The 13,850-nt window shown below is 35.7% G+C and overlaps 2 protein-coding genes across 3 annotated transcripts; one reads left to right on the forward strand and one right to left on the reverse strand.

Annotated features, from left to right (window-relative positions):
* Positions 1-1,156: 1,156 nt before the first annotated feature.
* LOC104107494 (mRNA cap guanine-N7 methyltransferase 1) lies at positions 1,157-9,822 on the forward strand. Of its 2 annotated transcripts, none has more exons than XM_009616316.4 (13): positions 1,157-1,446; positions 1,998-2,137; positions 2,210-2,278; positions 2,398-2,469; positions 3,708-3,809; positions 4,093-4,149; positions 4,784-4,922; positions 6,267-6,331; positions 6,428-6,478; positions 8,312-8,374; positions 8,811-8,934; positions 9,050-9,111; positions 9,366-9,822. In XM_009616316.4, exons 1-13 carry the CDS (start codon positions 1,368-1,370, stop codon positions 9,462-9,464), a joined length of 1,122 nt encoding a protein of 373 aa, XP_009614611.1. In that variant the 5' UTR covers positions 1,157-1,367; the 3' UTR covers positions 9,465-9,822. The 2 variants fall into 2 exon arrangements, with proteins under 2 accessions (XP_009614611.1, XP_009614613.1); XM_009616318.4 differs by having other exon boundaries at positions 1,228-1,446; positions 9,217-9,431.
* Positions 9,823-10,428: 606 nt separating this feature from the next.
* On the reverse strand, positions 10,429-13,487 carry LOC104107493 (putative disease resistance protein RGA3). Its single transcript, XM_009616315.4, has one exon. It carries the CDS (start codon positions 13,352-13,354, stop codon positions 10,565-10,567), a length of 2,790 nt encoding a protein of 929 aa, XP_009614610.1. The 5' UTR covers positions 13,355-13,487; the 3' UTR covers positions 10,429-10,564.
* Between the last annotated feature and the right edge of the window lie 363 nt (positions 13,488-13,850).

Here is a 13,850-nt window from a genome sequence, read left to right on the forward strand (position 1 = left end):
TTGTGACTTAATCCTACCGGGTTTTAGGTGTTGTAACTATTTTGAATTGCAGTTTTTATTCATTTCATATGTTGAGATTTGAGTTTCAGTTTTAGATTCCGTTATTCCGCATAATTGATAGGCTTATCTAGTCTTAGAGATTTTGTGCCATCACGACATCCTACGGAGGAAAATTAGGGTCGTGACAGTTTATTGGGACCCCTTCCCCTTATTGTTTTTTAGTTAATCATATTCAATATATATGTGACTATTGGGTAGGTATATTTTGATTTGTATCTTTCCATGATTTGGGTTAAGATTTCTTTTTGTGAAGTGTCTTTTTATTATTTCGATTATTAATTGGTAATTTTTGAAATTTAATTAGTAGCTTTAAAGATATCAATAACTAAACCCTTTTGCTGGCAAATAAAATCGACTTTTTTGAATACTATGAAGTTGTATGTAATATTAATATATTATCTTATAAAAATTTATGCTTTTGCAATTTTTACTTACTTACACATCATCATATGTTAGAAATATTAATAAATTTGTAGATTTTTCGGTTCGAATTTAGATTGAAAAAAGTTCTTACCAAAAAAAAGATTGAAAAGGGCTAAGGGCGGCTCGTGGGGTGCTAGTGAACCTGCAAGGGGTGTGCACCTTTGCAATATTAATTGCATCGAAGTTTTTAATAAATAAATAAATAATAATAATAATAATAATAAATAATAATAATAATAATAATAATAATAATAATAATAATAATAATAATAATAATAATAATAATAATAATAATAATAATAATAATAATATTTTTATCTCAATATTCTTACAACGAATTTTTTATCTCAAATTATATATCACCATTTTTTCACTTTGTATTATTAAGAGAGTTGGAATATTAGTAAGTTGATATTTGCTGAGAAGTATGTAAGGTTTAATATTTTTTGTTGAGAAATATGAGAGGCCAAATTATTAGTGAATAACGTATAACAATAGAGAATAAAGTATTTATTTATGGTATTTAAATAGGAGTAAGTAAACTTTTTATTTAAGTGGGATTTACATTGTGGACTGAATTGGAGTAAAATACAAAGTTGAGGGACTATACTTAATTGTGTGAAATTTTACTTCCTTTTCCTGGCACCGTCTCATACCTTGTAACCTTATTCCTACTGTATATATGAGGAAAAAAAAACGAATCCAAAAGGGGTTTAGTCCAAAAGCTGTCCGAGTCAAAAAAATCAAACACTTACCCTTCATTCCCTGTCTCTCACTGTTAATAAATTGGTTAATTTTAGACATTCTTCTTTATAGAATCTGAAAACGCCTGTAGTTTTCAGATTTGTCATAATCGACAGTGTTGTTAAATCTTGATTCTAATTATGAAACGAGGTTACTCGGAATCTCCATCTTCCAGTTCTCATGGACCTCCTCAATCCAAATTTAAGCACAACCCTGAAGGTAATTTTCTCCTTTTTCTTTTTCTTTTATCAAATACCCCACTTGATTTTTATTTACCAAGAATTCTTGGTATAATATGGATACAAAGTTTTTGTTCATTGTTGCATTAATACCCAATGAAGTTAGGGACTTTATTGTTATTTTAGCTCAACCCCAGAAGGTAATTTTCCCCTATTTTAATACTCGTAAAGTTGGAAACTTTACTTTTGTGTAAGCACAACCTAGAAGATACTTTTTGTCTCACTTGATTATTGACATTTTATTTGTATTGAATGGATACAGAATATTTGTTTTCGTTGTTGTATTAGCACCCTGAAAGTTAGAGAATTTTACTGTTATTTTAGCTGCTAAAGTGTTTTGCTACAATTGGTATAATGTCAGAATCTTATTTACTATGCAGGGTAGTTGTTTAACTGCTAGGGGCGATGTATTATGCCGTAAAAAAATGAACTTGTGATGCTAAACTTTAGGAAGTTGTAACCCTTTTGGATAAAAGAAGTCAGAAGTTGGTTTTCTATTGCGGTTTGATTTAAAGTTTGAACTGGTGTCAGGCGACACTCATTTTCTTGAAGATGAGAGTACAAAAATCTTTGCTAGGAAGGTGGCTGATCATTACAGCGCGAGGACCAACCAAACTCTTGAAGAGCGCGAAGCAAGTCCTATCATTCATTTAAAGAAACTTAACAATTGGGTATGTCTTGTTTATTCGTGGGAAGGGCTATTCTGCATAGTTCATTGCTAATAAGGTTTTCTGGCATGTTAGATCAAGAGTGTCTTGATTCAACTTTATGCCAAAAGAGGGGATGCAGTCCTTGATCTTGCTTGTGGGAAGGTACTTCTTGCCTATTGTACTGTATCTCAATTATCTGGCAGTCCGACCTGTTAGTTTTTCTAGGTGGTAATAAACAAGTCATCATGCATCTTATTTTCAATGTTTTTTGTTTAAACCAGGGTGGTGATCTTATTAAATGGGATAAAGCAAAGATTGGATATTATGTTGGCATTGATATTGCAGATGGTTCGGTAAGTTCACGCTGGATGAATATATTTTTGTTGCCTTTTCTGCTCTTGCCGCTGTAGGTCAGAACTTCCTTTCAGCAAGCTAATTTATTTTGTTGAACTATTTATATGACTTTCTAGAAGACACACTCTTGTTACTTGATGACTTATAAAGTGGAAAGATGTTTGTAACCATTATTAGATGTTCTGCTGTTCAGCACTAAATTGCATGTATTCAGTCAGATTAGGTTCATGTTTCTGTTTATCGTCAGTAGTACTCTGCTAGTATTCTTTTTAAGATTCAAAATTTACTAAACTTGCTGAGCGCGCATCCTATTTGCATAAGTACCGAGTGCACCTGCCTTGTTTTCTTAGTAGTCTTCATTATTGGAATAACTCTCTGATTTGGTTAGGCTTTTGATATATTCTTTCCATGAACAATGGTGGAACAACTCAAGTTTGTTGATAAGAAGTGGACTAACACATTGGGGATCTCTATTTGTGTGTTAGGTTCAGAGGCGGAGCTAAGATTTGAACTTTATGGGTTTTAAATTGTAGGATAGCGATATATGGTGTTAGTAACTAGGTTCTGAATTTAATTTTTATACATATTTAGTGAATATTTAATACAAATACAAAGTTTGGACTAAAGCTACTGGGTTCGGCCGAACCCGTAGGTCGGCTTCGAGCTCCGCCACTGGTTAGGTCATCGTAGAACTTTACCTTATCCCAAGAAAAAAGCGGTTGTCATAGACAACTTTTGCTTATGGTGAGGGTGCCATGTACCTGATCTGCATGTTATGCTATCATTTTTGCTCGCGTAATTTACCAGTACTAGCTGATCAAATTTGAATAATTCGTAGCTGACTAGTAGCATTGACCAGCAAGATAGAAATAGAAAATCAATTTTTACTTGAGGGTAATGTTGATCAAGTTGCGGTTTTAGCCTTTTAATTGGAGGTTAATCTGGATGATTCACATCAAGCGAAGGTCACAGAACCTTAAATTGTACCCAGTTGACATCACAGGCCTAAATGCATCAGATATATGAAATGCTTTCATTTCTTAAAAGTTAAATGTCCTCCATTTAGATGATTTACATGCTAGGTTTATCCTTTATTTTCGGAACAAAAATTCATCTTTTAGAAGGTTATATTTCTCTATATATTTATGATGGATTCTAGTTTTTGAGGTCCATATTTTATTTTCTATGGTAGTTGAATGCTAGCCTGACTTTGATATTACCGTTGTATTATGTAAAGATAGAAGACTGCCGAACCCGTTACAATGGTGAGGCAGATCACCATCAACGCCGCAAAAAGTTCTCATTTCCTGCCAGACTTATGTGTGGAGATTGTTTTGAGGTAAATCAGCTAACCACATGATCAAGTTTTGTCATTCTTGCAGATGGAACTGAAAATTCATATCTTTTATAATTTTATTGCTTTCTTTCTCGTCGTAAACATCAGGAATGTTTAATGAGTCATTTCCTAGACATACTAGGACCTTAGATGCCATGTCATTAGCTTGATGTGCTGTGATGATCAATATTTGCTTTAAACTACTGATATCCCAAACTGCTTTGTGCTTTAACTGAAAAATCGTGGGGAGTGACTCCACTCATATCTTTTGTGTGGTGAACTTCAGGTTCGTCTGGATAGGGTGTTAGCAGATGATGCACCTTTTGATGTTTGTAGCTGTCAGGTATGCCTGTCTCCTGCATTTCATATTATATAGCAAGCTTTGTTCTTCATAGGTTTAGGTCAAAAACTTAGTTTGAGATTTCGCTCTCAGTGACCATTAGTATTATTTTCCCGTAGAAATCTGTCGTACCAATTAGCTGTTTTCTGGCTTAGCCGATGGAGATACATGCTTATATGAGTTGCATTGCTTTATAAGACAACTTCTCTTACTATAAAAAAAAAGATAATTTCTCTTACTACCAGAAAATTTGAGGTGTTTTGGATATGTTGATGCCCTGGTAAATATCTCTTCTCAAGCTTTCATGCTCTGCTTCCTGGCTATATTAGATGTTTCCTTTCTGCTATCGCCGTTGTCCATCTTAACCTGTTATTTTTCCATTGAAAACTGAAATTACTTGGTGTGCTCAGAAGCTTTTCCAGACAAGCTCACTGAAAAAGGAGTATAATCCACATCTTTCTTAATTTTGAAAAGGAAAAACTTTGGGGAAGTAAAGGTTGAGGAAATATTGGATGTACGGTATTCTCCTAATTGGATGCCTCTGCATAGTAGCTGTAGAGGCGACAGCCCTTTATCCGGTAAATTATGCTTGTCATGGGTGGACTTTCATAGTTTATTGTAAACTTGAACTTTGCAGTTTGCTATGCATTATTCGTGGTCAACTGAGGCACGTGCACGGCGTGCGCTGGCCAATGTCTCGGCTTTACTTCGACCTGGAGGAATATTTATTGGAACAATGCCAGATGCCAATGTCATCATCAAGAAGCTAAGAGAAGGTTTATTTTCTGCTCTACACTGCTCTGCTTGTCCCTCTTGAAACTGTAAATGTCTTGACTGTGATGTCTTTATGATGTGTGTTCACTTCCGTCTCTATCTTTACAATCAAAAAAATCAAGGAGCTGAAGTTCAACAAGAAGATCGTTCTACTTTTATTTATTCCTTTTTGGTTCTTTTTGTGTGTTTTTGTGTGTGTGTGTGGGGGGGGGGGGGTAGTAAATGAGTTGTTGCCTTATTCTATCAATCATTCAACTATGTCTCAACTTTAAACTAGATGGGTTGGCTATGTAAATCCTTTATATCCTCTATTTGGGCCTATTTCCTTCTGGTGTTGACAAATAATTTCCTGTGAGGCACATTAAGGATTCCTTCAAAATAGAAGTTATCTAAGGGTGTGTTTGGTACAAGGGAAAAATGAATAGGAGTTATCTAAGGGTGTGTTTGGTACGAAGGAAAATATTTTCTAGAAAAAATCTTTTTCAATTTTCCCATGTTTAGTTGGCTTAAATGTTATGCAAAATATTTTTCTAATGAGCTCATTTTCCTCCAATGGGAGAAAAATGACTTCCCTGCCAAGAGAGAAAATATCTTCCAAAACTCACTTTCACCCCCCCCCCCCCCCCCACAACCTTACTGCCCCCCCAATCCATACCCTCGCCAACCCCCAGACCCCGATCTACCACCTTGCACCCCGACCTCACCCTGCCCACCTCCTCCCTGATACCCCTCGCCCACCCTCCAACCGCCCCTCCCCCGGGACAATATTTTCTCCTTAGTAACCAAACACCAGAAAATAAGTAAGAAATCACTTGTTTTCCGGAAAACATTTTCCTAGAAAATATTTTTCGTGGAAAACATTTTCCATCATACCAAACACCCTAAATCTAACGCTTTTTCCTACACTTACATACAAGGATTCAACTAAACCTTAATCCTAACTTGTCGGCATTTGTAGTTCCTTTGCTTCTATTGTATTCTTTCTTTGTTAAGTCTGCACCGATTATGGGAGGTTGTAGGTCTTTTGGGACAATTTCCCTCCATATGATTTTAGGTCTACATTGTCCCTTTTTAGCACCTTCAATCATCATAGTATCACACTTACAAGCACGGTTTCCACCATCTTAGGTGACAGTTTCTCATTTTATACTCTCATGTATGTCACTGGAAGCCTCTGTGATTATATCTAATATTATCCATTCTTTTATGATCGTGTATTCATCACTCGGACTAGTGGAGTGATGGTGTCCTTGCATATTTTTGAAATGTGTTATGTAGTAGCTTTTTATACAGTCTTAAAGATCTATTGATATATATATATGGTCCCTTTTCCTCTGAAATTGCAGCTGAAGGGCTAGCCTTTGGTAATAGTGTCTATTGGATACGTTTTGATGAAGAATTCTCAGAGAAGGTAATTTATGTTATCATTTTCTACAGAAATTTCTGTTTTTTTCTTTCTAATCTAGGTATGTGTGTTATTGTATATTAAGATCTTCTATTATTGCAGAAATTTAAATCTTCAAATCCTTTTGGCATCAAATACAAGTTCCATCTGGAGGTGTGTACACCATGTGCCTTTATGTATCTTAGCTGCGTCCTTTAATCTTATTGCTAAAAATTTAGAGCACGTGTTCTTTTGTTGATTTAGTTGCAAAACATTAATCTTGGCTTCACTTTGGAATCAATGCTACAATTTTTATCTACCTTTTCTGTAGCTATTTATACGTGCATCTTTTTTCAATTTTTGCTTTAAGCATTTAGAATTGTGCATATTGAAGGATTTTTTATTGGCAGAATACATCGGCAGGCCATTAAACTTGTCCTCTCTTTTCACTTTAACACTTTATCTTAAGTCTATTTCATTTGAACACCTTAACAAGGTCTTTATTGTGTCATTTAGACACAAAATTCTTAGGCAGCCAAACACAAAAGGTGCGTGTAATTCACACGCCGGAGTGACGAATAAGATAAAGACACGTGGATTTAACTTAACCCCACCCGTTGCGTCGTCATCTTTCCCAATGACCCCTCCTCACCGGAAAAGTTATTTTCCAGCCAACTTTTCTTCCAAATTGCAGCAGCAAACAAACAGAACAACATGGATAGAATACCAATAAAATCATTGGCAAACAAATCAACAAATTCGGACAGCAAAGAATAACAAAACTTAATCATAACAATGAACGAACAGAAGCATGAAGTTTTCCAAAAAACGAAACTCCGAACAAACCACAAAGTCGCCAGAAATAAAATTCGGATCGGATTAAAAAATGATGGAGTTTCACCATATGTTTTTAGATCTATAACATGTAGACAAAAATAAAAAGAATAAAACGAGGAGAAGAAGACACTAATGCATAAGGGTCGCCAAACTTGTTATTTCTGGTCAGATCCGCTCGGATCTAGTCGGATCTGATTAAGGTTAAGATTCAAGTCACAAAATTAACTGTTGGGATAAAATGAAACTTCGTCGGAAGAAATGAAGTTTCGCCCGACGATTTACAATGAGGGGGCTCTTGTCATAGTTCTAGTTCGTGCCATCCCATGGTCACTCCCATGGTGGAAGACAAACGGAGCAGATGAGGTAGGCAGCTACAGCGTTGCAACTTTCACGGCCAGAATTGCACCGGCTAGCCAAATCTTAAAATTTAGAAGAAAAATGAGAAGTTTATGATGGCGGCCACATTAAAATGTGATGGTGGTGGTGTCCAGATCTAAAGGAGGATATGGTAGTAATGGTGTGAACAAATAAAATTTGGGCTAAGAAGATGACCGGAAAATTTTCCGGCAGAAGCTATATATTTTTCGGCAGAAGCTATACATTTTTCGAGTGGAGTTTATTTTTCCGGATGATTTCACGCGCTTGAAAAATGTGAGAAACACTTACCTTGCTATGTCAGCATATTGTGTCTAAATGACACAGTAGAGGGCTGATTGGAGTGTTCAAATGGAACGGACTTAAGATAGAGTGTCTAAGTGAAAAGTGTGGACAAGTTTAATGGCCTGCCGATGTATTCTGCCTTTTTTATTGTCTTTTTGATTTAGCCTCGACGTCGGCAAGTTCTAGCAGACTAATGAATGTTCTTACTCTACTTGTGAGGATTTGCATGTGTTATAAATGAAAGCAAATACTTTTTTTTGGTGCTCAAAACTCATTCATTAATATTCAATTTGACAATATTAATGTGAACATATTAACAGGTGAGGAGTTGCCATGTTAACACAACCTACTAATTTGTATGTACTATGCTTGGGATCTTATTTTCTCCTATTAAATCCTGACAAGCAAGTTAGGATCCTGATATTTAAAATCCTTTGATTGCATCTTATGTGTGAGTATATTTGACTTCTCTGCCTGTCTACAAATAAACAATTAAGATTTGGATTGTAGGATGCTGTTGACTGTCCCGAGTGGATTGTCCCTTTCCACGTCTTCAAGGCATTGGCGGAAGAGGTATTAGCGTCTGTGCTTCCTGTTTTTAGTTGGATATATTTCGAACCCACAAGTCATTTGTTCTTTGACTTTAGATATCCTTTTCCCTTTAATTGAAAATGAGAAATCCTAGGTTTATATGTTTCTTTTTTTGGATCTTATATAATTTTTTCTTTGAATCAAGACCCTGGTTGGTTCTCTTTTATATTGAGGAGGCGTTTTTCTTGATAGAGAGCTCTCTAATGCTAGTTATGAGTCTCACAAAATGAGAGTATATTACACTCTACATGAATTCTTCTGGAAAATAGAGAGATTTTCTGTATTGTATATGAGGCATAAATACTGATATAACGTAATGCCACTGAGGAAGGTATATCGTAGATAGAATTCAAGAATATTATGCAGTTGTTTCTCGCCACCTTAGTGTTTTCTGACAACATTGTTTTCTTAAATGCAGTATGACTTTGAGCTAGTTTTTGTGAAGAATAACCACGTATTTGTGGAGGAATACATGAAGAAACCAGAGTTCGTTGAACTAATGAGGAGGCTCGGTGCGTTAGGTGATGGGAACCAAGACCAAAGTAAGTTTAGTTATGTTGGCTGCTGAATGTTACTGCTTTGATATTTCATCCAAGTATGTTGTTATTTCATATGCTTCCCCCCAGCTTCTGTTCTGACTTACGTTGCTAATAACAGGTACTCTATCACCAGATGAATGGGAGGTAGCCTACCTTTATTTGGCATTTGTTCTGAGAAAGGTACTAATATACCTAGTTCATGTTTTAATATTACCATTATTTCTTAAACAGTAAGCATATCCCTGTCGAACGAACCCTTATCCCTTTAACCCTGTCATACTCTAGGTACCATATTAGGCACCAATATGTGTCAACACAACAATCACAATATATAATTATTTCATATGGGAATCTCCTAAGCTAAGAGCCTTTGCATGGACAATGGCATTGACTCTAGTGATTGTGATCTTGGTAAAATCTTGTTTGTTCTGTAGCGAGGGCAACCAGATCAAACACGAAGAAACCCCAGACGAGACAAAGGCAAGATGCATTTGACGAAAGACGATATCGAGAATGTTAATGGTGCAGTGTAGTGCATTTGCTCCAACCTCGGGATGTGAAAAAGACTGCTATGGCACATGAGGAATTATCTGAAAGGAAGAGGAACAGTCAACAAATTGTGCCCCTTCCAAGAGATGCTAATCAATTTTGCAGAATAAAGACTATAGTTTTGGCCTAATTATTTGTTACAACTTCAACTTGCTATAACAGTCCAGCATAAAAGTAGGCCAGCATTGTTAAAAGAAACTGGCTTCTTTCCAGTTGATGTGGACAGAGGTGGCTGATACCAAAGATACCAGTGACAATGTCTGCCCACTTGCAACTTACCTTGTAATTCTGTGTACCATTATAAATTGAAAGAGAATGAAAATAGCCAAAAATTTCTATTTATATCAAGATCAATTTTTTATAAAGATATACCTAAGACAATTGAATGCTGATATAATGATCAAACATATGTTCTTTGATTACTTATGTTCTGGAAAAGAACTCTATGCACCGTCGCACGCAACTCGCAGGGTATGGAAAATTTGTCTTTTTGTTTCAACCTAATTAACGCAAAACATTTGTCATGTATATAAACTTTATTAGTTGAAAATAATCTCGTGATACGTATTTTCACTTCAATTTGTAACTTCTGAAGTTAAATTGTTTGGTTGGTGTAAAGTATTTAGTTTGTGAAGTATTACTTGGAACACTTAACAGCAGAAGATGAAGCTTTATGAGAACTTTGTAATTCTAATTCTGGGAGTAATAAAAATTCAACATGCAAAATACAAAAAGACAATAGTATGATAATCTTATAACATAACATAGATACAAGTCCATTCCCCAGATAAGAAGACTTTATTCTCTTATAAAAAATTATGGGCAACCCGGTGCACAAAGCATTTCACATTCACGCAAGATTGGGTGAAAGGCCGCACCCCAAGGGGGTGTGATGTAGGCAGCCTACCCAAACACAAGTTGATTGGGGTGCGATGTAGGAAGCCTACCCAAACACAAGGGTTAACTGCTGATTCCATGACTCGAACTTGTGACCTATAGGTCACACGGAGATAACTTTACCGTTGCTCCATGTCTCCCTTTTCTCTTATATAAAGATTACCCCACCAAAAATATTCAACATTCCTCAAATCCCATTACCAGTTTCAATATTCTGAATATGGGATATCTTAGTCCAGTCAACTTCAAGATAAGGGCACATCTTGATCTTTAAAGACACTATTGATGGCAGCCTTTGCAAGAGACAATATGGAAGGCTATTAAGCTTTTCACAGCAATATAATTCTAACTCCTTGAGACTAGGCATTACTGAAATAACAACTTCTGGTTTTAAGTCTGTCCATTCTTCCCACTCTGAACAATATGAAAATCTCAATTTCTTTAGCTTTGGAAATGGTTCAATGGTTCCTGGCAAGCCCAATAATTCATTTCCTACCTGTTTCAGCTCATCCATAAGCCTCACCCAAAGAATTTCAAGAAATGGTAACTTACCTAAAGGTGGCAGAAAGTTGCAGTTAAAGCACTCACTTAGTGTAAGAACTCTAAGATTATTAAGTGACAATGTTATCCATGTTGGTAATTGAGTACCTCTGTATCCATTGATTGTCAAGAATCTAAGATTTGGAGGTGGTATTAGAGCTTCAATCACATCCATTCTTACCTCACTCGTCCAATAGAAATTCAAACGTAGTTCTTTAACGTACTTCTTGCTTCTTAGTTCTGCCTTCTCTGCTTCAACTACATCTTCTGCAGAGTTCAAATTGTCGATAACATGGATTGATAGATACCCTTGAAGTTGGTTCAATTTTCCGATATATCCCAACTTGCTCGATCCTTTCCCAACTACAAAGTCACTCAAAGTCCTGAGTTGAGTTAGACTTCCAATTCCTTGAGGAAAAGATTCCAATTTTGGCATGTCAGTAGTAATGAGGTGTCTCAAGTTTAACAATTTTCCTATCTGTTGAGGAAGTGTTGAAAGATTCTTACAACCGCGAAGATCTAAGGTTTGCAGATTACACAAGCGGCAAATGGATTCAGGTAAGTCCTTCACTTGACTGCTGCTTAAATCAATGTACCTTAGATGAAATAGATTTCCTATTTCTTCAGGAAGTTCTTGCATCAAACATCCATGTAAATTTAGAACTCTTATGCATTTAAGACCTTTGAATAGATCTCTAGGAAGCTCTTTTGCGTGCAAGTGTTCAGCAAATAGACTGCGAATTTTTCCAATATCACAAATAGAAGTAGGATTCACTGAACTATCACTCCTCTCCCAGCATAAATGACGAACACTAAGAACGTCTACTTTGTTTTCAGTTGCTTCGGTTCCTTTGATGCTATAGCAGTCATTTTTAGCAACAAACTGAGCAAAATCATGCACTACATCATGCATTTTGCAAGATATTATAACACTTGCATTTTTGTCATCTTTCTCCAGCTCTTGAAAGAAAGAGCGCGTGGCTAAGTTCATGAAATACTCACGCCCTTTTACTTCCTGTTGGTTATTTTCAAGTGTGCTGAGATAACCTTGTGCCATCCAAATTCTGATCAATCTGTCTACATTTATGACAGTATCTTTAGGGAAAATGGCACAATATGAGAAACAACGCTTCAAGATGGGGGGCAAATCGTCGTAGCTCAAGTACAAATGAGGAAATAGGTCTATTGCCACTTCCTCCATTTCCCATATTTCATTGTTTAAAACAGTTTGCCACTCTTCTTCTGTATCCTTAAAGCGCAAGAGACTTCCCATAGTCTTTGCAGCAAGTGGCAATCCTTTGCACTTTCGAACAATTCTCTTCCCAATATCTTCTAAATTCTCAAAATCCTCCTTATTCCTTCCTGAAAATGCTATCCGACTAAACAATGACCAGCAATCTGAATCCGAGATTTGTCCCAACCGATGCATGTAAGAACTTCCCATCATTCCGACAACCCTCTCACTCCTAGATGTAACCAAGATTCTACTTCCGGGAGCTCCATTCTTGAGAGAGTTCTTCAACGGTTCCCATTTCGAATAATCTTCAGACCATACATCATCTAGCACAAGAAAGAACCTTTTCTTAGAGACACATTCTTGAATTCTTTCTAACAACATATGCAGTTGAGACAGATTTGGTGAGCTTTTAGTTAGAGATTCAAGAATAGCTTTCGCAATTTTAACTTCATCGAAAGGGTCCGATACACAAATCCAAATTCTTTCATCAAAATGACCCTTTATTTTCTCATCACCATAGGCTAGTTGTGCAAGAGTTGTCTTTCCAATCCCACCTGTGCCCACAACAGAGACAACAAGGAGACCATTTTCTTGATCATTACTCTCAAGCAACTTACTTATTACAACATCTTTATCAGAATCTCTACCATGTACTTCTGATTCATCAACAATGCCAGTAGTCATAACTCTTTTAAACACATCTTGATCAGAAACAACACCATTTGCATTAACTACAAAACTGAACTGATCTTTTTCTCTCACAATCCCTTCTAACTTCACATCCAATTCCTTTATTTTTCGAACAATATCGCGATTCACCTCAAGTTTCTTGAAAGTAAAACAAGAAGGTAGAAAAAAGCAACTTGCTTTCTTCCTAGGAATTGAAGCAGCAGTAGTAGCAGCCTCATTTCTTTCAATTTCTTGCTGTAGAATTCTTGTTTTCCATTCATCTAACACATTATCTGTGTCATATGAAAAGTCTTCAAGAATTTCTAGCCAATGTTTAACATTTTTGTCTTTGACCCTTCTTTTCTCAGCATCATCCAATGCTTCTTTAATCATTTTCAACTTCAAAGATAGACTTTGGATCTCTTTCTTGATCCCAATAGCCATTCTTAGTTCATCAACTTGTCCCTTAACTTGCTCCACAATGAAATTGCCCAACTGGTCAAGGACAATGGAAACAAGCACTTCAGCCATGGTTGTTTGTGCTTGGTTGTTTTGGTTTGTTGATCTAGAGAGAAAAAAAATAAATGCAAATTGCTAAGTCAACTTGATACCATATGGAGTAAAATAATACTAGTAGAATAAATGATCTTGTCTTACAAGTAAAATAATTGAACTGGTCTTACAGGTTATATTATATTATATTATACTATAAGTAGTAAGTATGAACTGCAGAAAAAGTCAATGTAAGTGGTCATTTTGATGTACTTTCCCTAACCCCTTTCTCTGTTTTTTCAGACAATTTTCTCTACTTTCCCAACCGGGACACGAAATTTTAATTTTTTTAAAAAAAGTTATGGTCTAAAATAAGATATAGATGTATGTATGATTATAAATTATCTAAGAGTAAAATAAAAATATTAATATTAAATAATTTTTAAAGATAAAAAATATCAATTTTTTTGAGAGAGGTTTTAAAAGAAAGTGCATTACATAAAGAAGGAATATTATTTATTTAATTTCTGTCCTA

Source organism: Nicotiana tomentosiformis, chromosome 7 (assembly GCF_000390325.3).
Source record: "Nicotiana tomentosiformis chromosome 7, ASM39032v3, whole genome shotgun sequence".
NCBI lineage: Eukaryota > Viridiplantae > Streptophyta > Magnoliopsida > Solanales > Solanaceae > Nicotiana > Nicotiana tomentosiformis.

Bases quoted from the DNA above. Each gene is read 5' to 3' on its own strand.
- LOC104107494 (XM_009616316.4), top strand. From the start codon at position 1,368: ATGAAACGAGGTTACTCGGAATCTCCATCTTCCAGTTCTCATGGACCT. The intron at 6,332-6,427 runs GTAATTTATGTT...CTATTATTGCAG, and splicing joins ATGAAGAATTCTCAGAGAAG to AAATTTAAATCTTCAAATCC. The intron at 6,479-8,311 runs GTGTGTACACCA...TTTGGATTGTAG, and splicing joins AATACAAGTTCCATCTGGAG to GATGCTGTTGACTGTCCCGA.
- LOC104107493 (XM_009616315.4), bottom strand. From the start codon at position 13,354: ATGGCTGAAGTGCTTGTTTCCATTGTCCTTGACCAGTTGGGCAATTTC.